Source organism: Chamaea fasciata, unplaced genomic scaffold (assembly GCF_029207755.1).
Source record: "Chamaea fasciata isolate MVZ Bird 193981 ecotype frontalis unplaced genomic scaffold, bChaFas1.0.hap1 SCAF_4, whole genome shotgun sequence".
Classification (NCBI taxonomy): Eukaryota; Metazoa; Chordata; class Aves; order Passeriformes; family Sylviidae; genus Chamaea; species Chamaea fasciata.
The window spans coordinates 2,137,134-2,162,698 of record NW_027094089.1 but is presented as its reverse complement, the minus strand read 5'-3'; the positions used below and the strand labels follow the sequence as shown (position 1 = coordinate 2,162,698).

The following is a 25,565-nucleotide window of genomic DNA, read 5'->3' as shown; positions in this document are numbered from 1 at the left end:
TTCTTAAAGCAGCACCTGAATGTCATTTTTACTGTTGGTCTCCTTGCACCTGTAAAGCAAGGAACTGCTGCTGTGATCGCCAGTCTGCAGTTGTTAAGTGTCTTTGCTCCCAGTGTACTTTTTTCACTCCCAGCTGATGGATCTGGGCATCCACCTCCATTCCCTGCAGCAGGCCAGGGCTGTGGGACCACAGGTGGTTTTGATGAGAGATTCAAATCATGTCTGGACTGCTGTTTCTTCTGCAGCAGCCTGGCATCCTTTAGTTATTTCATATGTGCACAGTTACACTGGAGCACCCTGGGCTTCTGTCAGATTTTCTTTGTGTCTGAGCAGTTTTCTTGACTCCTACATGAAGTTATAACTACACATCAGTTAGTCAGAGAATGAGGCCATTACGAAAAGCTGCTGCCTGAAATAATGTTGTTTGAGATACTAACGTCAGCATGACTCAAAGACCAAATGTTTAATAAATGTGTTTTCCATCTGCTGGTATATAAATGCTTAAGCAACTGTTGAAAAGTATTCTGAAAACCCCAGTTAACTTATTAACCCTTTTAATTGAGGCCAGTAAATAGAACATACTTCTACTTAGAGCAAATGTTTTTATCACACACATCCTCTGCACTGATTTGTAACAACTCTTACCAAAGATTTGTAGACACACTTTTCTTTCAGTTACTGTATTATTTGTCTTACAGTCTCGCTCTCTTTGATTCCATTTTTTTCCTCATTCATTTTAGGCAAAATACACAGAATTTTGCACTATTTCTATCTTCATGATGTAAATACAGTCTAAGCAGAAAGCGTGCACCAGAACATTATCACTGCTAATAACTTTTGCAGAATACCCACCATTCTTCCTTACAGATCATCAGTCTGGGAACTTACAGACCTACATGAGCTAGCATTTGAAGGAATTTGTTTGCTGGGCAGTAGTCTGTCTGCTGGAGCCTTTCCTCCTGGAGGTATTGCAGGTGCCTGCCCCAGGGGCCCAGCTGCTCTCCCTGCTTCCTGCAGGGTGGCTGTCACTGAGGTGTCCCTGCAGTGCTGCTGACACACCAAGCTCTCTGCTCAGCAACCTCTGAGGTCACTTAGTTTAGCAGATGCAAGTGACCAGGATTTGGGAGAGTTTGTATTTTCAGCAAATCAGCCATGCAAGGATAATTTGAGTCAGGACTGTGTGATGACAGACTATTTAAACCTATTCCTCCCCTACCATGCTCCCCTGCTCCAAGCCTGTTTCCAATAACTCTCAGAATTAATGGAGATGGGTGTATGCCCAAGGTGTGTTTTAGTAGCTGGTGAAAGGCTGCTGCCATCAGGAGAGCCTGCTCAATTGGCCTGCAGTCTTGAGCTTTTGGGATGGGCAGATAGATGGCTGTCACTGGGATCCAGCCCCTGCCTCACCCACAAGTGATCCTGTGAGTCACTTGGTGGTGCCCAGTATTTAAAAAACAAGCTAGGGTGGGACCCTGAAATCTGTGGGGAGAAGGGTGAGTGATCCTTCAGTGATTTCACATAATCTCTATCACAAGTCATATCAAAATTTTCATCAGCATGCTGTAGTACATTCACTGATGCCAGATCTGCCTTAAGGACACATGGCTGGAGCTGAGGCACGTGATCTCACAGTGAATTACGTGTATTAATAATTGCTTCTGCAACTGCTAGTTGATGACTGTAATCCAAGGATGCATTGGCCTCTGCAGCAGAAAGCTTAAAAATGCACTGACTTATATTTGCCCAGCCTAAAGGCCTTTATGAGACTGCAGAGGACCAGTGACCACACATCTTCTTTTACTCAGGATTTGTTGTCCAAAGAACTTGCCACAGGTCTGATTTTGGATTCCGGTGGGAAGGTAGGGGCCAGGAAGAAGTTAGAAAGGATATGTTAAAAACAGTGTTGTTGGAAGTTTGGGGACACAGGAGTCTGCTCTGGATAGCCCAGTGCTTAGAAATGGAAATTGCATGTGGTGGGAAAGAGATGTCCCAAGATACAAAGCCATAATGTACAGATGCTGATGCTCTGCAGGAGGACAAAGTGACCTTGAGAAAAAGAACAGATTTAATTGCTCTGTCTTTTCATCAGAGATTACTGCAGGTGTGTCCTGTTCTGGATTATTTTCTGCAGCTGCCCAGATTCTTACATCTCACCTAGGCTGAGGGCTGTGTTCATTCCCTCTGACAAAAGCTTGCTCACGGAACAAAGCAGGCTCTCCTTCTCTCAGCTGCTGTGATGCACTTGTGTGGGCAGCACCTGGAATTTCTCATGAGGCCTGCTGCTGCTCCCTGTGGAAATGTGTGCCCTTTACACCCTGTGAGGCAGCTAAGGGTGCTCATCTTGTATATTAAAGTTTTCTAGGGACTCACCAGGCGTGTCTTGCTGTTTGTGGTACCATGCAGCCTTACTGAACTGGAGATTAACAGGGATAAACTAAGTTCTCATGGTAGAAGTCACTGCTTTGCACTGTCTGATGGCAGTAGGGGTGAGGATAAGGAGCACGCCCCAGAAGCAGGGAAGGCACATGTCACAGGAAAACATCAAGGATAAACTTACAGACTTAAAAAATTATTCTCTCTTCACTGTCTGCCTTTCCCCACTTACAAGACACACAACTCAGTGAATTTTCCCTCAAACTATTCTACAGTACTCCTCACTTCCCACATTCTTGTGCAGAAAGCAGTTAATGAATAATGCATATGAATCTCCTCCCTGTGGGACGGGAAGATATTTTGTTCCCTTTAAAAGTGCATGGTCCCTCAGGAAAATTACTTGGATGGAAATAGCCTGATGACAGTTGGCTGTCCTTCTGTTTGTAAACACGTGAGTGCCTGCATTTAGATATGTTCCTTGCAAAAGGGTTACTGCTGGAGCAGAAGTCCTTGGGAAAGCTTCTTGTAGTGGCCACCTCTCTCCTCCACCTCTTTTGAGCCATTTGTTAGGCTTTGTATTAGAGATGACAGAAGGGCAGCCCTTCCTGTATCATGTTTTCACAGCACTTTTAGGGGCTGAGGGAGCACTTGGATTTCCCACGTTGGCATTGCTGCTGTATCTCCATTTCCTTCCTCTGGTAACATGACTCCCCTTGGTAGCAGGGTACTATTCCTGCCAGGATGTCTCAGTGTGACCAGCTCTGAGCTTTGGGACGGCAGCATGCTTGTGTCCATCCTCCCCTTTTTTTCTGCCATTCCCTCCTCTGATTTCATCCAGAAATTACACTTACCACATTGGCAGAAAGCAGTGGTTGACCTCTGCTGTGGGATATATGTTGGGCTGTCTGGGGGGAATTAGCAGATCAAAATTAGCAGGTCCAAAAAGGGCTCTCCTGCTCCCTGTCTCTGTAAAACTCTTTAGAGCATATCCTCAATCTCTCGAGAGTTTTCTTCTTCTGACTCTTCACACAGACTCTGACAAAGCTAAATGCTCAGACGCCTGGAGAGGTAGGTGAGTGTGCAGTCTAGTCATACTCTTTCATGTTTTCTGTCTGTCCTTCCCTACCTTTTGCAAAACCTTCTTACCTGCAGAAGTCGCTATTGGGACCCTTACCCCTTCTCACAGTCCATCCCTTTAATTTTGCCCAGTGTCTCCTCCCTACTTATCTTGCACTGTAATTATTTTATTATGTAACTGTTTCCTCTTTTTAAAATTAATATATTCTTGTGTGTTTTTTCTTTATAACAGTATGTTGATTTTCTTCAACATATAAGGGCCTGTCTGTGATATTTTTGTGTTGCCCTTCAGTATTTGTTTAAAAGCTGGAGCAGGGGAAGACGGCGGACACAGACTTTTTAATATCTGGGTTTGAAGGTCTGGTCAGATCAGGGTGAGGATCAAATAACCTGATAATTTGGAACAGACTGTATTCCCTATTTAAACCAGACAGCCCTTGTCTGGAGTAGTCTCTTACTGCTGAGGGGCATGTTGTTGATGTACTCCTAGCCCCTTCCCTACCCTTGCTTCACACAACCACCTCTCTGCCTGCAGCACTGTCATATGGTTTGCAGATCAAATAATAGAAGGAAACACTTGTGCAACTCTACTGCTGTTACTGGAATTTCAGGTCTAATACTAGCAAATAGGTCAATTTTTAACACTTCATGTACACTGCTTTGTAAATCTAAAATGTGCAACTTTCAAAAAAAACCCAGTACACTGCAAGAAAATACAGTAAAGTGCATGACCATAGTTGAAAAAAGTGGACTAATATTTGCATATGATACAAGCATAAAGACAAGATCAGGGCAGTCATGTTTCAAGGACTTACAAATACGACCAGGGTTTTTTTACTTCAGTAAGTCCATGGCTAAGTCCTTTCTCCCTCTCCCTCCAACGGAACTGTGATTCTTTAATTTTAGATGTCTTTTTCCGTACCTTAAGTTACAAAGTTAAGATATTTAACTTTTGAGTTAAAAATATATATTAACTTCCATAGAAAAAAAGGTATTCCTGTCTAGAATCATTCTCTCCTGCTCCTGTTTTCTGTTTTTTGAATGTGGAGACAGATGGCTGTTATATAGCTTTAAAGATTGTCAGGACCTGAGTGTGCTTACATGGCTGTGCATCCACTGCATCACCCTTTAGGCTTTCACTATTCTCTCTTGTCATCATTAGTTACAGTCCTATTCCCTTCCTCTCTCTCAGACTGTGTCTGCCATCCAGGATGCTTGTCCTTCCCTAATACTCTCTGCCTTTTTCCAGTGCTTCATTTCACCCCAGCTCTCCCCAGGGATGCACAGGGACTTCTCCATGTCTGTACCCTGGAGAGTGCAGACTGATACCCAACCCTCCCTTGCTTCTGCTTCCTCACAACCCATTTTCAGTGCTGTGGAAAATGCACCGTTGACAATTCTGAGAAAATTACTTACCTGCCCCTTTGCAAAGGAAAGTTTTAAGACCACAGCTCTGCAAACCTGAGTATGGCTCAGCCAGACCATCTCAACCCACAGAACAAGACACCAGCACAGCAGCAGGAGAGATGTCTCTCTGTGAAACTGTATGTAGCATCTCCTCATCCAGTCCAGCTTTACTGTCCATCGCCAATCCTGCTCCTGTGTGATGTACTGCATATTTATCAGTTTGTCAGTCACACGGTACATTAATAGGACATGTGTTCTTGCCTATTAATCCCATTAGGCAGGCCCTGGTTAACTGACCTGATCTGTTTCTCTGACAAGGTGACTTGCTTCGTGGGTGAGGGAAAGGTTGTGGATGTTTCTTGCCTGGACTAAGTAAGGCTTTTGACACTGCTTCCCACAGCACTCTCCTGAAGAGACAGGCTGCTCACTGGGTAAAAAAACATCTGGATGGCTGGTCCTCAAGAGTGGTGGTGGACGGATTACATCCAGTGGTGTTCCTCAGGGCTCAGTACTGGGGCCAGTCCTGTTTAATATCTTTATGGATGATCTGGACGAGGGCACATCAAAGGCACTCTCACACAGTTCAGAGGCAACACCAACTCCAGAGGACTGCTGATCTGCTGGAGGGCAGGAAGGCTCTGCAGAGGGATCTGCACAGGCTGGATCATGGGCTGGGGCCAATGGTGGGAGGTTCAACAAAACCAAGTCCAGTTCCTGCCCTTGGCTCACAACAACCCCAGGCAGGGCCACAGGCTGGGGCAGAGTGGCTGGAAAGCTGCCCACAGGAAAAGGGCCTGGGGGTGCTGGTGACAGTGACTGAACAGGAGCCAGCAGTGCCCAGGTGGCCAAGAAGGGCAATGGCATCCTGGGCTGTAGCAGCAATGGTGTGGCCAGCAGGAGCAGGGCAGGGATTGTCCCCCTGTGCTGGGCACTGGTGAGGCTGTGCCTCACATCCTGTGTCCAGTTCTGAACCCCTCACTTTAAAAAGGACATTGAGGTGCTGAAGTGTGTCCAGAGAAGAGCAATGTACCTATAAAGGGTTCTGAATACAGGTTTCATGGGGAGCAGCTGAGGGAGCTGGGGTTGTTTAGCCTGGAGGAAAGGAAGCTCAGGTGGACCTTATCACTCTCTACAGCTGCCTGAAGGGAGGCTGTAACCAGGTGGGGATCAGCCTCTTCTTCCAGGCAACAAGTGACAGGGTGAGAAGAAAAGGCCTCAAGTTGTGCCAGGGAAGGTTGGATAGGAAAAATTTCTTCACCAAAATCAATGCCAAGCTTAGGACAGGCTTCTCGGGGAAGTGGTGGAAACACTATCCCTGAAGGTGTTTAAAAGACATGTAGATGAAGTGCTTGGGAATGGACATGTTCTATTGATGATGTTAAAGGTCTTTACCAACCTAAATTTTCTTTGATTCTACAATTCTAAGAAAAAAAAAATCACTGGAAACGAAGGCTTGAATCGTTCTACTTGCTCCCACAACAAAACTTCTTACCATAAGCTTTCCCAAGCAGTCACATTGGGAGGTCAGCAGGGATTGTTACTTACCTGAGGACACACAAAACACCAAGTAGTTGGAGTTCATTCATGTGTGATGCCAAATGAGATGGACACTTAACAATAATATGGGGTTACAAAACATGGAGTTTCATCATTTATCAGTTGCATCTGAAAACATACATTTGACACTGTGACTTAAAACCCATCCTGGACCACCACAGCTTGGGAAGTTTCTGAGTTGCAGGTTTCTGTACACCAAGGGGTGAAATGCTGTTCTATGTTTGCTTGCTTCTTATGCCCTTCCATAGGCATCTGCTAGGGAGGAGATGGGTGGGGCAGATCAGTTTAATGTCTGACCTCAATGGCTAGCAGGTTTTAAATCATTCTGTGGAAACCAGCTGCCAAATTCTGGAAGGCTGTAAAGAAAACAACAAAGAAACAAAACAAAACAGCATGTGCCCACTCTCTCATAAATTAAAATCCAGAAGAAGCATATATCCAACCTGCATCAAAATGCAGCAGCCGTTTTTCGGGATAGAAATATAAACCTGACAGTGGTGGGTATGGCCAAGCTCTGTGCTCCCCTGAACTGGATCACTGTAATCAGGCAGATTATTTCATTCTTTCCAAGCAGAGCCACTCCACTGCTGAGGAAATGGTCTGTTGAAGGCATGTGTTTTAAAGAGCTATGTTTCATCCATCGCCTTTCACAGATCCATTGTGCCCTCTCTGCCTTTTGTTTTCAAAAGGGGTGTGAAATAACCTGCTTTTTAGATAAGAATTTATCAGCTGGATGGCTGCCCATACACCAAACCTCACATTCACTCTGCTTCAGACCAAGTCAGGTTTTTTGGTCGCTGGGGAGCTGTGCTCTGACCTCAGTTTTGTTTCTACTGCAAACAGTAACTGAATTAGTTTATTTGACATTTTAATGGTCTCAAAGGACAAGAAAATAAATACATATATGCTCTTTGCCTTTAGGTTTAGGCACCCAGACATGTTCCTCCATATCTGAATTGGTGGACAAGGCCTGATGTGCTGATACACACTATGGGTTATTACATGCACTCCTGAGGTCTTTTTCAGCCTGCTGAGTTAACCGAGTTTTGAGGACAGTTCACTCAAGGTGCATGACTTGATGAAATGCCTGTTCAGATGTCGAGCCCTAAAACCACAGAGTAACAATAAACAGATGGAGCATGTGGAGACAGCTGCTAAAATCTGTTCTTCTCTAAACAGGATATCATGCTGTCTTTTTTTTAGAAAAACGAAACCATATAATGTTAAGATAATTTTTTTTTTTTTTCTCTGAGCAGAATCTTAACTCTTGAGAATAATGTCCTGGCCATTCTTCTCTTCTCTTCTCTTCTCTTCTCTTCTCTTCTCTTCTCTTCTCTTCTCTTCTCTTCTCTTCTCTTCTCTTCTCTTCTCTTCTCTTCTCTTCTCTTCTCTTCTCTTCTCTTCTCTTCTCTTCTCTTCTCTTCGCTTCGCTTCGCTTCGCTTCGCTTCGCTTCGCTTCGCTTCGCTTCGCTTCGCTTCGCTTCGCCATTCCAAGTGTCACATTCGTTTTCACAACAGAAAACTAGATGGGTGTTTTAATGATTTCCCCTGCCTGGTGTGAAGAACCTGCTGATGGAGTTAGAGATGCCCACCACTAACACCCAGTGTTGCTGTACACTGTTTATTCTCACCTGGCTGGTTGAAAGATTGGGTGTGAAAAGCAGCAAGCACAAAGTGGTGGCTGCAGGCAAAGCAGTGTTTCAAGGGCTGAATTTTCCCTTTATTTCTGAACTGAAAACACAGGCTGAGTCTCAGCTACCCTAGAGTTTTTTTGTCTTCTAGCAGAAACTTCAAACCATGGTTAGGAACGGTTCCCAAAAAATATTTTATGGAGAGCTGCTTTTCTTCATGCACGGGGTGATTAGAGCATAGACCAAACCAACTTCATTTAAAATTCAATACCTTTGTGGTCCACAGATGAAACGAGTTGGGTTCTTCAGACTTTTTTTTGTGAGCTCATGGTTTATACTGGATACATCAATGACTTGTAATTCAAGGAAATAATTTAAAATTACCTAGAGGGCAGAACCTACTTTAGAATACAACAGCTGATGCCTGGAAGTATTGTATATTATTTTGCTTCATATTAAATGCCACTGAAACTATCAAAACATTCAGGAAACACTTTTATTGGAAGTCTGTGCAAATTTAGCTGAGGGCATTGTGGCGGACTTGGCCCTTGCTCCTGCCATTTCAGCACAACATCCTACTTCTGTTTGAAGTACAGCTCTTCCAGTCTGCAGTGAACTTGGAAATTGTTTTAAGAATTAATGTTCTCCCCCTTTTTGTTTTTTTAACTGTTGAGAATCTTTATAGAAATAAAGGGGTTTTTTCTTTAGTCCTGTGAAGTCTTAGGACCTTTGCCCTTGTTAAATGAGTCTGTCACCTTTTAACAGCAACTGTTGTAAGCAGAGGTGAAGAGAGATGGAGCTGAGGGCTTTGAGGCCCTTTATATGATGCTGAGAAGTGAGTCTTCTTGCATCTAGAATCCCAGTTATCCTTACTTAATACTTGGTGTTATGTGGAAACAAGAAAACTGAATATGGAAAAATTGTGCATTGTTTTCAAAGTGCTTTTACTAGCACGAAGGATATCTTGTATATTTTGGTTGTGCCTCAGGAAAAAAAAAGAAAACATATACTAGAAGTTTTTATTTTTATCCTTCAAATTATAACCTGCTTTTGAGAAGCATAAATAAAACAAGATTGACTGTAACACAGACAAAATTGCAAGCAGTGGTGGTTACAACAGGGGCAATTGTTCTGCCCAAATTATATCAATGAACCTTTCTGTCCTCTCAGTCTACACGTGGGAGTGAGAAGTAAGAGAGGTGGGTGGGGGTAAAGGGCTTGAGGAGTAAGGGAGAACACAGGGTGGAAGAGAAGTGACCTGAACTTATATTCCCTTTCAGGAATTGTATCTGTCTTCTTCAGAAAAAAAAAAAAAAACAAACAAAACCAACCAAACAAACAAAAACAACAAAAAACAAAACCAAAAAAAACCCCACAAAACAAACAACCAGAAACCAAACATCATTTTAGTGCGTACAGTTCCTTTTGTCCTGCTGCCCACTTCATGTATTTTAACCCTTGGGGAACCAGAGGCATTGCACAGCATGTGAAGTGCTGTGAAGGAAACCGCTGGCGCTGGGCTGGGCTGGCTGCCGGTCTGGGACTGTCTCAGGAAATTCCAAATGAGTATAAATAAATGCTCTGTAGCAACCACTGGGCTCCCTGCCTGCTGATGTGTCAGAACTGTGCAGTCCCTTTAAGGCAAAGGAAAGTGTGCTTCAGATTTAATTTGCTGAAAAACTGAACACAGTAACATCCAGGGGTTTGCTTCTCATGGATCGGTGAGTGAGACCCTCAAATGTGCTTGGGTGAGGGGCTGGCTCTGCTAAAACTAGCCCTTGATGGTCTGACAGGATATTAAGTTGAGATGGGTAGAGGAGTTTCTTCATGTTTTTAATGGTGCTGGGTTATAGACGGGTTGTCTCTCAAGTGCTGCCAGCTGAAGGGAGTTTGTCCTTGGGTTTTCAGGCACCTCTGGCAGCCTCTTTGTTTTTGTCCTTATATACTCTTTCTACTCTTATATACTCAAACCACTCTTAGTTTGTTTCCTTCAACAAGCCCAGGTTTTCTCGTGGAAGATCAGTGTTGCGAAAACTCTAGTGAAGGGAGCTGTGCACACCTAATTGCTGCAAAACATCACCTCAAAAGCAGAAAGGTAGCTGTTGCCCTCAAAGTTGCTAATTTTGAATATTTTTCATAGACTTTCAACTACAAACCACTGGTTTCAGTTATTTAGAATGAACAGAGAGAAGCAATACTAATAATGACCTTTTCCGTATTTAATATGGTGACTGCTTTTTAAACTTTTTTGAGAAAATCAGTTTGTTGTTTTAAACTATTTTGAATGCAGAGGAAAAGCTTTCAATTTTTTTTTGGCAAATGCAAATCACTTAGACTCTTGAAGTTTGGAAAGCAATACACATCTCGTAGAAGGAATCAATATTAAATTAATATAAAGAAGGGGAGGAGGGAATAATTCCCAGTATTTGAAATATCAAACTGATTATGCAGCATAAACCATATTTCTTATGGAGGCAAGCTTGTGACAAAATAATGTCCTTCCAGGACTCATAAAAACAAATATTTGTTGAACCATTCTTACAGAAGACAATTCTTCCATTTTTTCCACTCTGTGCACAGCTGTAAGACAAAACTAAAACTGTAAATCAGCTTTAGTACTCCACAGCAGGTTTATATCCCAGGAGTCCAGGTTCCCTCCTGATGGTTATTCCTGTTACAATAGCCCTATGTATCTATTCTCCACTTCTCACCTCTTCAGAGATTTATAAGCACAGAAAGGTAATGACATTATAAATCTAAATATTTTGGGTTTGTGATTCAGTTGTTCTTGATTAGAAAGCGAATACAGCCTTCTTTGCTTGTGCTTCAGCAGGTAACACTGATGCACCTTTGTGTTAAAAGACATTTTCAGGCAAACACCCAGCTTGCATCCATGACTTCCTCAGGGAGAGGATTTGGATAAGTAAGAAAGGAAGAGAATAATTTGGGGGTTTTCTCCTCTTTTGCTTTACCAGCCTTTTACCTGAGTTTTGTGAAGCCCATCTTACTATGTGGATTCAAGCCCTGGACTTTGTAACTATTTTTTCCTTTATCACTTTTACTGTGATAATGAATTAGTGTAAAGCAACAGGGGATGATGTACTGTTGTAAGAGTGGGGCAGCTGTGCCACGTTTTCAAGGGCTGGTAGGGGTGCTGTGGGGTCAGCAAGGTGCTTCACCGACACTGGGAGTGAACCTCGTGTTCATCACTTGCTTTCAGTGTAAGACAAGCTGTTTCTTTCTCAGTTACATTGCTTGACGTGGGCATTAATGGGGCATTGGTGGAGGATGATTTGGGAAGCACATCACTGAAATACAACTAAGGCTGTTCTGACTTGCCTGACAGTGGACCTGCTGGTCATGCTCAAAGCCCAGGACATCCCACAGGTGGAACTGTGATAGCAATTTGCCAAAGCAGCCACTGTTCCAGTTCTTTCTGTCCAGAGGTGACAGTGCTGCTGGTAACAGGAGCAGGCACCACCATGGTTTCTCCTCTGCTCTTCCTTGCTGCTAGTGGGGCACTCAGCAGACTAAGGTAATGACTGTATCCCTTCCCACCCATGCCCTGCTTCCTGCCACTCGTACTTTCACTGCCCTTGGGACCTCTGAGTCAGAAACTGGTGTGGAGGCAAGACAGCCTAGCCCTCTTAGTTTTTGTGCTGAATGGCCTTGAGATGGTGCATACACAAGATGTCCCAGCACAAAACTGCCAGATATTGAGCAATTTCAAGTATTTTGAAAAGGAGATTTATTTTCAGCCTCAAATAAGGGAGCTGTCAATAATATAAAACAGATTTTGTGAATTTTGATAGGGGGGCATTTTTCAGTCACTCTCAAGATGCTTGGGCTTTTTACTTTCCCAAGAGCAAATTTCTCATGAAAAGATTATCTCTTTATTCTGGGTTAATTAATTCGCACAACTTTCTTAGTATAGTATGTATTTTCTAGTTTAAATGAACTTCTGTTCAAGCAGCAAGTTTTCAGTTCACAGATTCTAGAAGTCAAAGTTTTAGACATTAAAAGGTCCAGAGAGGGTTCAAAAGGTGTGTTTTCAGAAGGTGGTTTTTGCTTTCAGCTCACAGAAATTACTTTTAGCTGTAGGTTTATGATGTTCAGAAATAAATTCTGTAGGTAAGTCTTTTTGTACCATGTGAAAGAAAACATTTAATGGTGTAAAAATGGGTAAGGTGACCTTGAAAGACCCTGTTCTGACACCAAAAGGGCTATTCACTACCTATATGCTCCTTTGATTAGCTGGCTGGTAAGCATTCTGAGCATTTTCTGTGTGATACCAAAATGCTCTGTCATAGCTGGCAAACATGTACCAAAGAGAAGAATAAAAGCAAGAGTCTCTTCTTAACCTCTACAAGGTTAAGAAATAGTTCTGTGGTTGAGGAATTGACCCCTGAGGAGGAGGTGACAGTGGGATGTCCAGATTATGCATCCATCTGATCACCAGTACCCAAGCCAAGAGCTGGCCAGTCAGTCTCCCTTCAGGGCAAGGTAAGATCATGGAGGAGATCCTCCTGAAAATTATGTACATGAAAAACAAGGAGGTGGTTGCTGACAGGTCACTGAGAGCACACCATGCCCAACAAATACGGGGGCCTTCCATGGTGGGGTTACAGTGGATGGTGGGATGAGGGAAGACTGACCAATATCATCTACCTGGACTTGTGCAAAGCATTTGACACTGTCTTGCACGACAGCCTGGTCTCCAAACCAGAGAGACATGGATTTGATGGATGTAGAAAGAACAGGCTGGATGTTTGCACTCAGAAGAGTTGGGCTCAACAGCTCAATGTCCAAATGAAGATCAGTGACCCCCCCCCCACAGAGGTCAGTGTTGGGACTGGTGCTGTTTAATGTCTTTATTGGTGATGTGATCAGTGGTAGCACCCTCAGCACAGCTGCCAGTGATACCAAGCCATGTCCATGGTGTGGTCAACACTCCAGAGGGCAGGGATGCCATCCAAAAGCACTGACAGGCATGGGAGGTGGGCCTGTGTCCTCAAGTACAGCAAGGCCATGTGTAAGGCTCTGAGCTGGGGCAATCCTGAGGACAAATAGAGGCTGAGCAGAGAATGGACTGAGAGCAGCCTGGGGGAGAAGGACTCGGGGATGTTGTTAGGCAAGAAGGTCTAAATAACCCAGCCATGTGTATTTGCAGCCCAGAAAGCCAACTGCATCTTGGGCTGCATCCATAGGAGTGTGACCAACAGGTCAAGGGAGGTGATTCTCCACCTTTTCTCCACTCTTTTGAGACCCCACCTGGAATACTGTGTGCAAGTCTGGATCCCCCAGTAATAAGAGGGATGTGGGCTGCTGGAGTGAGTTCAGAGGAGGATCATTAAGATGATCAGAGGGCTGGAGCATCTCTCCCATGAAGACAGGCTGAGGGAGTGTGAGTTGTTCAGCCTGGAGAAGTGAAGCCTCCAGGGAGACCTTCCAGCAACATCCCTAGCACCTGTAGGGGGGTGCCTGCAAGAAAGCTGGAGAGGCACTTCTTATGAGGGCGTGTAGTGATGCTTTTAATGTTATTTGCATTGTGGCTGTGATTGTTTTTCCTCCTTTTGCTGTAATCATCCTAGAAACAGCATCGTACTGAAAGAGCAGATCAATTCTTCAAATTCCTTCTTTCACCGATATTGCACAGTAAATGGGCCACCTTAGCCCAGTGCCCTGGTGTTTGTGCTCCTAGCACAAGCAAAACACAGCAGCCACCTGAACCATCTCTCTTCAGCTGATGCTGCTTATGTTCATTGACTTAAGGTACTGTCCTTAATTCAGATCTCTGTGGTTTAACCACTGCAAATATCTGAGCTGGAGCATCTACATCGGGAAATAAAACCCTGTTTACTATACAGTGGTGTAGCTTCATCCCTTCTCTGTTTTTATCAGGGAAGTTGCTATCCCCCATTTTCTGATTACAACCCCCACCTGAAGCATTAAATATTTAGATGTCAGATTCAAAAGTCAGCTTTCCAGCTGGGGTATTGACACATAAATTTTGAGAAGTAATCTAAAAACCATATATAAATGTTTTCCCAGTTTTCTACCCCTCATTTTTTCGTTCAGATTAAATTTGCATCAAACATTTTACACTGGAGATTTATTTGTTTGGTAAAATGTGCAGTAAATGCTCCTCTGTAACAGGAGAATCCTCCATCCCTGTAAGTGTGGGTTTAGTAGCAAGGTCTGTTACTCCTCTCTGGCTCGGGAGTTCTGGTTTGCACTGTAGTACCCCCATACCCAACAGTATCAGGTGCATCAGGTGTTAAATCACATTTGCTTGGAGCATAACTGTAGCTGAGTGTGAGCTAAACAGATTGCCTTCCTTACAAGGCAGTATTTGGTTTTGCATGGCAGAAAAAGAGATGAGGGTGTTAACAGCCACAGCCATAGTGCAGGGTAGTGTTCTGGGGAGTTGTGCAGTGCTCTTTTACAAGCAGAGCTGGGCCAGCCCAGCTCCACAGCCTGATCATGAGCAGCTTGGTGGCTTGAATCCTGTGCTGTGGTGCCTTTCCTCCTTGCAGAAGATGAGCAGCCAGCTGGGGCATTGTGTGCTCCACACCTGTGGTGTGCTTCACACTGCCACTCTGTGCTTTACCTGCAAAGAGAAGAATAAAACACTTGATGATCCTGCTGCGTCTGGAAAAGGACAGAAATTACTTGCTGTTTCTCTGAGTTTTTCTCTAAAAAATAGTCTTTTAGGTCAACTGTTTTGTTTTTGGACTTATCCCCACCAGCACTTTTGAAAACAATAGAGACCTAGATTGAACTGCTTGGAAACAAGTAGTTTCATGGCATCTTCTGTATGTTGCTAGCCAAGAGAAAACTGATACTGATAAAATGAGTGTGGAAGGTTAAGGTCTATTTTCCAAGAGGTTTTATGCTGGTTGTTTTGTTTAACTTGTATTCAAATCCCAATAGTTGAAAAGGAAATGAAAGAAAAATGGTCGAATATTCAGTTTTGCTTTTTTAAAGAAAAAAAAAAGTGCTTGGCCTCATGAGTTTTGGATATTTTCAGAAGCTGAGGTTGCTATTTATATATGGTAAAGTGAAGAAAAAGAACAAAAGTAGTACTTTGGAGGTGGGAGGAGAAGGGGAAAACTCACCAATTTATTCTCTGTTGTAGTAAGGACTCAAAAAATCAGAAAGTTTTTTACTAATTTGTTTCCCTGCCCCAGATAAGCTTTCAAATTGAAGTTGACCATATAAAAATACTGATTGGACTGCATTTATGCCAGCTATCGCCTCTGTATTTTTTCCTTTGCAACATTCTTTATGAATTGTCTTATGCCATAACTCTGGAAGGAGACTGTAATTCATAACAATATTTCAAATGAAAAATGCAACTTTAGTAGCAGTCAAATCCATGACAAAAATGTGTTAGAGCAGATATCATAACCAGATGGGGAGAGAAGGCTTAATATGTGATATCTGTATTTTTCAAGGTACCTCAGACTTTCACTGTTGGAAACAAGTCTTCAGTTGCTTCTCTTCTGCTCTTCTTGGACCCTCCAAGGCAGCTCTATAATAAAGGTTTTCTAGCTTGCAGAACCAGAACTCAATGTCTGCCCACATTTCCTTTGCTTTTGTCTTCCTGAGAAGTCTTGTAGCACAGAAATTAAATATTCTATTCTTTTTCCAGTTCTCCTGGTCTGAAAGCTGCCATGATTAGTGCGGACTCAGCTAGAGCTGACTCAATATTTTAATATACTGATGTTCTTGTGTTGTGCATTGGGTAGAATATAATTTAATAGAAGTTGGCAAGACTGGAATGTTTGGACAGAGCCAGTCCCAGCAGTACAGAAAGTGAGAATTGAGGAGTACATTTTTTAAATGCTACTTGTGTCCTGCCCATGGTTATCCTGTAGCAGGGAGAGGGAAATGAAGTCTTTGTGTACTTCTGGAGAAATGCATTAATAATGACAGTACCACAACGAGGTCTCTATGCTTCACAGAGTGCTCTGCTTCATTAGTACTGGCATTAAAAAATGATGTGTTTGTGTCTCGTTGCATTTGGACTTGATGATCTTAAAGGTCTTTTCCAACCTTCCTTTTCTATGAAGAGTGTCTGCAGCATTTGTACAGACAAAAGTGTACGTGTTTGTGCATCTGCACATATGATTAATATTTGCCTGATACACTACAGAGGCTAGGGAATAGTTCTAACTTTAGCAGTGTCCGTGATTGACTGGCCAAGGATGACAGGGAGCCTAACAAGAGTGTTTGTACTGTGTGGTATTTGCTGCAATACTTCTGTGTGTGTGTGGGCATAGGAATCTTTGGCTGACTTTAGGTCTTGAAGCGATACTGCTTCCTCTGAGGTTAATCTGAGGTACCTGCTGTTGTAGCATCTGGTACACACCCACCACAGCTAGGAAGTCAGTATATCCATGGTTCATCCATGACCTAATGGCTGAAAATGGCTGCACCTTTACCAGGTGCATAAAATCATTTTTACTAGATTTTTTTCTCCCCTTTCGGAACCAACAAAGCTGCTTTTATTGCTTCAAAACAGCCATCCATTTTGTTTTGTTTCACGTTTAACAGGTAGTATGACCATTTTGGCCCTTTCTCTGAGACAACAAAATGCACAAAGGCTTGGCACAGCTCCTGCATGCTGCACCAGTGTTGTGTTGGTGGCAGTGGATTGCATGCCTGGTCCTCTTTTGTCCTGACACTATCAAGAAGTGTCTCCAGGGATCAACTGACAATACTGGGATTGCATTTGTGGAATGCTCAGAGTGTTGTTTTAAGGAGAAGAAGCAGGCCCTCAGCTCCACGCTCCGTCTTGTGCTTGTGCCACACACAAACTGTGTCCTGGCAGTGCTGCCAGCTTAAGCTGAGGACCAGAGAGATTCCACTGTGAAGTCACTGACCTCTCTGCATGTGTTGTGGAGAAGTTTTGTGACGGATTCAGTATCAGTGTGCTTGTATCTTTATTACTATTTATTTTTTACAGGTTCCTGTTGAGCAGTCTTAATTCCACGAAGAACAAAATACATAAGAGGATCCCAGTTTGACTCCCATGACTGAAGATGGGATTTGCATGTCCTTTTAGAGTTTTTATGAATATTTTTCCAAAGATGCATTAATTCTTAAGTCCTAGGCCCTCCACAGAAGAAGAGTCTGTTCCTCCCTCCCCCATCCAACACTTATGCATTGTTCCCAAAGACAGTTTAGGGAAACTGTTTGAATACACTGGTGTAGTGATGGGAAAATTAGAGATGTTGGGTAGGAAGACAAGGACTATGACAAGCAAAGGATAAAGAACTGGGGAAAATGGGACAACAGGCAAAACTGATGGAGCTTGAATTTATCTGGGCTGGGTAAAGTGACTAGAACCAAACCTGAGATGAGGGATGAGAGTATAACCAGATTTTGGTCTATAATTGGTGGTGCAAGCAAATGGATGTAAGTAGAGGAAATGGTTGAGAAATCCAAAGTACGACAAGAAGGCAAAAAGAATCCAGGAGGATACAGGGAATGAGGGAGAAGGAGAGAGTGGGCACAAACCTAGGGTGCAGGTGGGACCAACATAGGTTGTGGAGCTGTGGGGTGTGGAGAGTTGTTTGTCTGCGGGGAATGAAGCCAGCCTGAGAATCTGGGCACAGAGTACTGACTTCAGGGAGGAAGAGGAGTAATTTAGAGAATATGCTCTCATTCTCTCCATGGCAGTGGGAACCCTGAGATTTTTTTTCCCCATGCCTGACACTGACGCAGCCCTACTGGGCAGAACTGAGCTGCGTGTCCTCGTGTGTCTGAAGTGTTTCTGTATGCATGTATTTTTGCTTCCAGTGGTATTTAGATGGCTATTTTGGGTGTATCTGTAAGTAAATACCACACCATAGCGACACTCTGGTCTTTCAGCAGAAACGTCGTCTGGGGGGTTGTTTGTGTCTGTCTGTCTGCAGTGCAGAGCAGAGGTACTGAGGTGACCCGGTCGGCCCCACTGACATGTGCATGCCTGAGTCTGTGCCTCCATCCTGTTCTTTTCCCGAAGCGGGGACGGTAGCTTCTTCTGAGCAGCGTCCTTCCTCCCAGCTACAGCTCGGGATATCCCGCGGTAGCCAAAACCACGACGGATCGCCGTGAAAGCAGCCACACTGCTTTGCAGGCGAAGCTTTTCTTAAGTACGCCAAGGAGACTGGAAAAACAGGAGCTTCCCCCCCGCCGCAAAACCTTTTCGGTACAACATTAAGTCACTTCCTGTAGTTGCAGCGAGTCGAGAGCTTCTTTATTATTTTTTTTTTTTCTCCCCCTCCCTCTTCTCTGCCCTCCTGCCTCCTGCTTCCCTGAGGCTTATATTCCCTTAAGAAGACGCGGCTTCCAAAGCTCTCCTTTTGGAAGCGAAAGGGAGCGCAGGCTCCGCTCCCAGGCACGGTAGCGGGCGGCGGGCGGAGCGCGGGGGAGGGAGGGCGGCTCTTCCTTATGGGGTGAAGCAGGAGCAAAGCCCGAGGGAGGCAGGGCTCCGCCGTGTGACACATGAAGCTAGGACAGCCATACGTGGCTGGAAAATTTGCAGTGTGGGGGCAGAGACATGTGGCTAAGGCAGGTAACCGGAAAGCCGGCTTTTATTATTCCTCCAGCGCATAACTTGGATTAGTTGTTTTTCCGTTTTTTCGTTTGGTATTTTTTGTGTGTGGCTTTTCTTTTTTTTTTTTTTCTTTTCCTTTATTTGTATTTTTTCCTCCTGCCGAGTATGAGACCAGGAGGAGCAGGTTGTATGGCAGCGCTGCATGTAAATACACAGCCTGAGAAAACCCAGCAGACGCATTGAACTTTTTGTTTAGATTGTTTCGGGAACAGGTGAGTCCTGCATCTGGAGGGCAAGGTGGGTGCACCCCTTGTCCCTGAGCAGTGGGGTTTGAGACCCTGCTGGAAGAGGGTCTTGCTGCCCCTCGTGGTGGTGGGAACTTCACGGAATTTAAAAGGAAAGAGGCAGAGGTGCTGGTGGAAGTAATGTGAACTGAGGTGAGAGCAAATTGGTGCTCTCACTTCCCAGAGCCATGAGACAGCGCTGCAGAGCTGTGCAAAGTCTAATGGCATCAGTTGCATAAGGAGCAGGGTCAGAGTTCCCATTGCCTGCTTGAATGCACCCTCTAGAGAAGTTGGAATCCAGATGATTCTCGTGGCATGTTGTAATCCTGTGGTCTTCACATGATAATATTGCCTGTGTGAAAGCTTGGTGGAGCACGGGAAGACTGGAAGGATTTGAGCAAGGACAGCTTTGAGCTGCTGGCCGTGTCCCTTGCCTTAACAGACGTTATCTCTGTGTACGCATGTGCTCGCATTTACGTGGGTATGCACTTCGCAGCGTTTGAAAACCCACTGATTAACTTTTAAAAAGTTAATCGGGATTTAGTGTTGAGGGTCAGTCAGCGGAAAGTTGGTCTGTTCACTGAGCTGCAGCAGCAGTTTCTGCCTCCGGCGTGCAGTGAGCACCCGTCTTTCCGCGCTTGTGTCTGAGTATGTGGCTTACTGAATGCTGATCCTGTTTCTTCTTTTCCAGAAAAAGAGGAAGTCGCTATAAATGGAGAAGATGAAAAAGAACGGAAAGACCCCTATTTTGTGGAAACACCTTATGGCTACCAGCTAGACTTGGATTTTCTGAAGTATGTGGATGATATACAAAAGGGGAATACCATTAAGAAACTAAATATACGAAAGAGGAGGAAAGCTGTGCCGGCCTCGGTGGGTACCAAGAAGCCTGGTGGCCAGTGCAGTGGCTGGACCTCCACAGAATCCCTGTCTTCATCAAACAGTGATGAGAACAAGCAGTCCTTGGCAACGAGGAGTCAAGTAACCTTGTCCGTCCCTGCAAAACCCTCAGTTTCCTTTGAAGTGTCTCCTACCTACTTAACTGTCCCAGAGAATAAACAGCTTCCTCCTCCCTCCCCCCAGCCTCCTCGGCACAACCTCCTTGTAACAAAAACTCTCATGGAAACACGGAGGCGATTGGAGCAGGAGAGGATGATGCAGGTCACACCTGGTGATGTCCGCCGGCCTCGACTTTCCAGCTTTGGAGGCATGGGCTCCACAAGCTCCCTCCCCTCTTTTGTGGGATCCAGTGGGTACAGCCATGCGTCTCAGCACCTGCAGAATGGGTATCAGGGGAACGGGGACTATGGTGCCTGTTTCAGCTCCTCACTGGGCAGTTCCATCCGTCACAGCCCCATGAGCTCAGGAATATCCACACCGGTCACAAACGTGAGCCCGCTGCATCTGCAGCACATCAGGGAGCAAATGGCAATTGCCCTCAAGCGTCTCAAGGAGCTTGAGGAGCAAGTCAAGACCATTCCTGTGTTGCAGGTCAAAATTTCAGTGTTGCAGGAGGAGAAGAGGCACATGATGGCCGAACTCAAAAACCACAGGAAAGCCACTCAAAACGACACGTACGGTTTCAGAAAACGATCCTATAGTGCGGGAAATGCTGAGCAGTGGGAACACATGTCTCAGGTGAGAAGAGGTGGAGAACTGTATATAGATTGTGAGGAAGAGATGGAGAGCGTGGAGCAGAGCTCTCAGAGAATAGAGGAGTTCAGGCAGCTGACTGCTGAGATGCAAGCCCTGGAGAAAAAAATCCAGGATAGCAACTACGAAAGTCCGGCAAACCTTCAGGTGAGCAGAGAAAGCCCGACAAAAGAAGTCCGATCTGTTGCTGTGGGTGCTGATGAGAACATGAACGACTTTGTTATATACAGCAGATCTGCAAGGCAACACAAAGAAGTAGCTGTGGGAACAGAGAAAGAAATAAGGGAGTGTGGAGTTGGGGTGACAGAGGCCATGCTTGGATTGTCTACAGAAGTTGAGAAAGAGATAGAGCTTCAGCAGCAGACCATTGAAGCCCTTAAGGAGAAGATTTACAGACTAGAGGTTCAGTTAAAGGAAACCACCCATGACAGGGAAATGACCAAATTAAAACAGGAGTTGCAGGCAGCTGGGTCTAGAAAAAAGGTGGATAAAGCCACGATGGCTCAGCCCCATGTTGTCAGTAGGATGGTGGAAGCTGTTGTACAAATGAGAGACCAAATGGTGGGAGACCACGTGGACGTTGCTGATTCGTCAGTGGGGAGCCATCTGCAGACAAGCAGCGTTGGCACCTCCTGCAGACCTGCCATGCGGAGCACGGCTGTGGGCCCTGAGCTCCTGATGAGCCAATGGCTGGTGAGGGAGAGGGCAGAGATGCAGGATCAGGGCACAGGGAGATCCATGGAGCTGCATGATAAATCAGTGGGCACAGAGACGAACATCTGTGAGACAGGTGTCAACACAGACGAGCTGCCAGAGGTGCCAAGCCCTTGCCAGGTGGCACAGGTTAGAGCAGTGAGGTCTGTGGGCTGTGGGGACTGCTCGGTGAACGTGGTGGTCTGTGTCCCCAAGGAACACGTGTCCCGTGAAACAGCCACCGAGGCTGTGCCCAGGGCAGAGGCAACGGTGATGGCCGTGCCTTCCACTGCCAGCCAGCAAACTAGCACTGCCTTGGAGATGGTGAACCAGTGCACCAGCACGGAGGTGGCCTGCCTGGCAGAGTGTGGGACTAACACCACCCTGAGCAACTGTGACAAGCAGACCAGCACGGAGGGTGTGGAGTTGAGGAGTGTGGCAGTTGGGGACGGGCGGGTGAAGGACGTGCACGCATCTGCCAAGGTGCGCTCAGTCGGAGTGGGCACCGTGCTCTCCAGCCACCCTGGCTTTGAGAAGCCTTCTGCAATAAAAACCAAAGACTGTGGCATTGGGCAGATAAGTGTTTATGAGAACTACCTGGTTGGTCTGAAAATGAGGAGCATTGCCTGTGGACCCCCTCCGTTGCCAGTTGTCCCAACTGGCACCAGGAGCATAGGTGTTGGGGGAGAGTCTGTGTGTGACCCTGTCAGTGGTCAGCTGGAGAGCCCTCTGCCTCCATCTGAGCTGAGGACAGGCTTGGATCACTACATTGAACGTGTGCAGAAGCTGCTACAGGAACAGCAGATGCTGCTTGCTGAAAACTACAGTGAATTGGCAGAAGCCTTTGGGGAGCCCCACTCCCAGATTGGATCTCTCAACTCACAGCTCCTCAGCACCCTCACCTCCATCAACTCCGTCATGAAATATGCCAGTACAGAGGAGCTGCGGAGCCTGGACCTTCAGAAGCAGTGCATGGAGAGAAGCACCCCATCAGGTAAGCCCAGCATCAGACCACACATCTGGTGCACTGTTCAGCTCTTCCAGCTGCAGATCAGTTGCCTGCTAGGCTCTCTGTTAGTTTGGAAGCCACTGTGTAGCCCTCCCCAAGGAAGCACAGAGCTTAGCACTGTTGTTGAATGTGCCCATTGGGTATTCCATCCAACCCATCACTGGCAGCTGAAAAAGCAGAGGTGGTTTTATCTCTCCCAGTACAGCAGCTCTGAAGGTCCTGGTGATGACAGTGCCATGGCTCTGGCCATGCAAGAGAAACGTCTAAAATTTTGAAAGGTTTATAACCACTGTGCAATGTATGGACTTAATGTTATAACTTCAGGAGTATTTGTGGTTAATGCCCACGGATTTGGAATTTTGAACTCAACATCCATGTTTTTAAAAACAATAGTCAGATTTGACAGAGCCAAACGTCACATACAGTGTTGGTATCAAACTGACTTGTTACCACAGACATTTGCCTGGATTTTGTAGTGTTTCTTCCAAAGGCACATTGCCTTTGTCCCTTGTGCTGCTCAGACAGAGAGCTGTGGGGTGCTTTCCCCATTCCAGCAGGGCTGATTGCTTGATAAAAGGCAACTCCAGAGCACTTCACAGAAACCACATCTTGGGCTTTCTCTGTTCCAGTAACTGTCGTAATCCCTAGTTACAACCTTGTGTTTAAAAGGCATAATTACTGCTGGATGTTTTAGTGACTCTCAGCAAAGGCAAGAATTGTGATTTAAACACTCCTCGACTTTCATTTATTAATTAGAAAATATAGAAAAAAATCAGTTTGAAGGATTTCTTTATTCTCTGGGGTGGACTTGATTCCTTTTAAAATTATTTTTTTCATATGTCTGATAGTCTAGTTTAAAATTCGGCCATTTTTTTCTAGTATCTTATTTTGAATGCAGCCTCATTACTATTAAGTTTATGAATGGTGGCTTCCTAGAAACCAATATGTAATGCCTGGTGGTGGCTGTAAGATACTTTCTTCTTGCTCGTGCCTTACAGTGGCTGAAACAAGAGGTTAAGGAGGTGGGAAAAACTGGTGCAAGTGTATCTGTCTTGTAGATGCTGAATCAGGAAAAAAACCCTGAGTATGTATTATTAAATGCCAGCATAATGTTATTGGCTAATCCAAATAGCTACATAAAGCTCTTGCAGCTTGCTTACTGTCTTAAAATTTACCTATTTTTGTTAAAATGCAGCTTGGTAAATATGATTTTTTTTTCAGTGTTGATGTGCTAAATAGAACCATCCATTTAATGAGCTGAGGTAAAAGGTTTAAGTTCCTATAGGCAAGGAATAAGCAACATTTATGTAGTAGTAAGGAAAATATAAGCTATTCTGTCTACATACATGCAATATGATACTATATAAGCAACATATTTATCTTTCTGGTATGCACTTAATATTCCAGTCTTCTTACAAGTAGTGATAGAATAATAATAGTAACAGTATCTAGCAGACATCAAAAGTGTCTGTAAAAACAGTGAACCAGAGTTATCACTAGCTGTAAATCCTAAATTCCTTTTCCAGCTTTTACTGCCCAGTATCAAATGTGTAGCCAAGAGGCTTGAAAGCATTTAGACACAGGTGGAGCAACAGATCATATTTGCTAAAAATGCTCATACTTGGATTCAGATTTCACATTCCTGATAAAATTATTCTGGAATAATTTTATTTTAACTTGTAATGTTATTATCTTTAGCTGTGGATGATGAGTGTAAAATTTCTTTATTTTTAGTCCCTGGTGAGGGATGCTTGGACTGCATACATAAATCAAACTATGGTCTATAACAGTTTAGACCCATGAAGAATTGGAGTGAAAAAGAGATCTTAAGCCTGAAATCTTACCCCATCTCTTTCTGTTAATTTTGATAATGTTGCCTTTAATACATTTATCTGCTGGTCCTGCTGCCCTTTCCTATGGGTAGATCATGTGTTACTTATTTCTGTAGAAGAATTTTTTGCTGAATGAAGCACTAACTTGAATAGTTCTGTAATCACTGGAACTAATAAAGCCTTCCTTTTTCCATGCATGAAAAAAGCATTTTATGATAGCTTGTGACCTCTTAATAATTTTTTTTCCTCATATTTAGGTCTCTTTCATGTAGCTTTTCAGGTGCTCTGTGTGTGAAGTCAGCCAGTGTCCTTTTCTCCAGGCCTGGCATCTCAGACTGATCTCTCTAAAGCTTGTATAAACACTAAGAGCCTTCAGAGCTCTGACTCTCTATCCCAGTTCGGTTCAAATAAGCAATCAAGTTGAAGCTATTGAGAGAAGAGTGACAGCACAAGCCTATTTTTTTTAGAAAAACAGGCTGAAGTTTCCAATTAGCATCAGGAGCATCATCTTTAATGCCTTATTCAAAGAGCATCCTTAGGAGTATCTCTTAGAGGCCAGTTTGTTTTGGGGCAGAAACACCTGAGCTAGCTTTGAGGTGTATGATTGGGGTACCAGTTTGCCATACTAATGGATCAGTGGTCTGTGCTGCTTCTAAGGCAGCACATCAGTCGAGTTCTCAGCTTTACAGATTTTCCTCCCACTCTTGCTGGGGAGACAGGGTGTGCTGCAGTGGCTTCTGCCATCTCACCTTCCCTGCCACAGCTGTGGCAGGTGATGGAGACACAGGCAGGAAAGCTGGAGCCTGCTGAGCAGGACACAGGCTGGAAAGTTTTCATCTCTAGACACCTCAGACGGCTGAGATGATCTCTGAACCAAGTCCATTGGTGTTTTGCTTGTTGCAAAATAATCACCTTCCCTTCTGTAATTTGGCAAGTCCTATAAACATTTACATATGTACTGTCTTTCAGAAGCCCTAAGTGACCTCAGGGAATTCAAACCCCCTGCTCAGACGAGCGCATTTCCAGTCATGTTAGCTGGCCTTGGCAGCCTGTGTTTCCAGCTTATCCATATGGATATGGGTCACAAACCTAGATGCTAACTGATCCATATTCTTAGACCAGACAGCATATAGGAAGCCTAAAGGGAGGAGAATCCATTCATCTCCTCTGTTTGTTGCAGTAGAGTTTTAAAGGATTTTCAGGATGTTATGTTTGAATGCTAGTATGATGTGTTTTGCAGCATAACAGCCAGAAGCCTAATGTCACTTGTATGGGTTCTAATTACATGGACTATTCACAAATCTTTTCACAAGTCTGCATGGCTTTTTTTCACTGGCAGGGAGTTTTCAAGAATGGTATTTAGAAACAACAGATCTGCCATTGCCCTGAAAAATTACCTGAGCATATTTGACCTGAGAATGCATTGCTGTTTTGCCTCAGTGATCTTCAGATATCAGTTTTATTGTCACATTTTAGAACAATCCTGATTGAGTGTCCCGGTGT

At 44.4% G+C, this 25,565-nt stretch overlaps 1 protein-coding gene across 6 annotated transcripts in view; it reads left to right on the top strand.

The window, feature by feature from the left end:
* The window catches only part of KANK1 (KN motif and ankyrin repeat domains 1), a 130,219-nt gene that overhangs the window by 82,295 nt on the left and 22,359 nt on the right, over window positions 1-25,565 (top strand). For 4 of the 6 annotated variants that reach the window (XM_066180709.1, XM_066180710.1, XM_066180708.1 and 1 more), the window contains one exon: window positions 19,567-22,215. In XM_066180709.1, coding sequence (XP_066036806.1) covers window positions 19,567-22,215 — 2,649 coding nt within the window. Of the gene's footprint in view, window positions 1-18,498; window positions 18,610-19,262; window positions 19,357-19,566; window positions 22,216-25,565 lie in introns of those variants that run through there. The other 2 variants (XM_066180707.1, XM_066180711.1) reach the window with 2 other exon arrangements.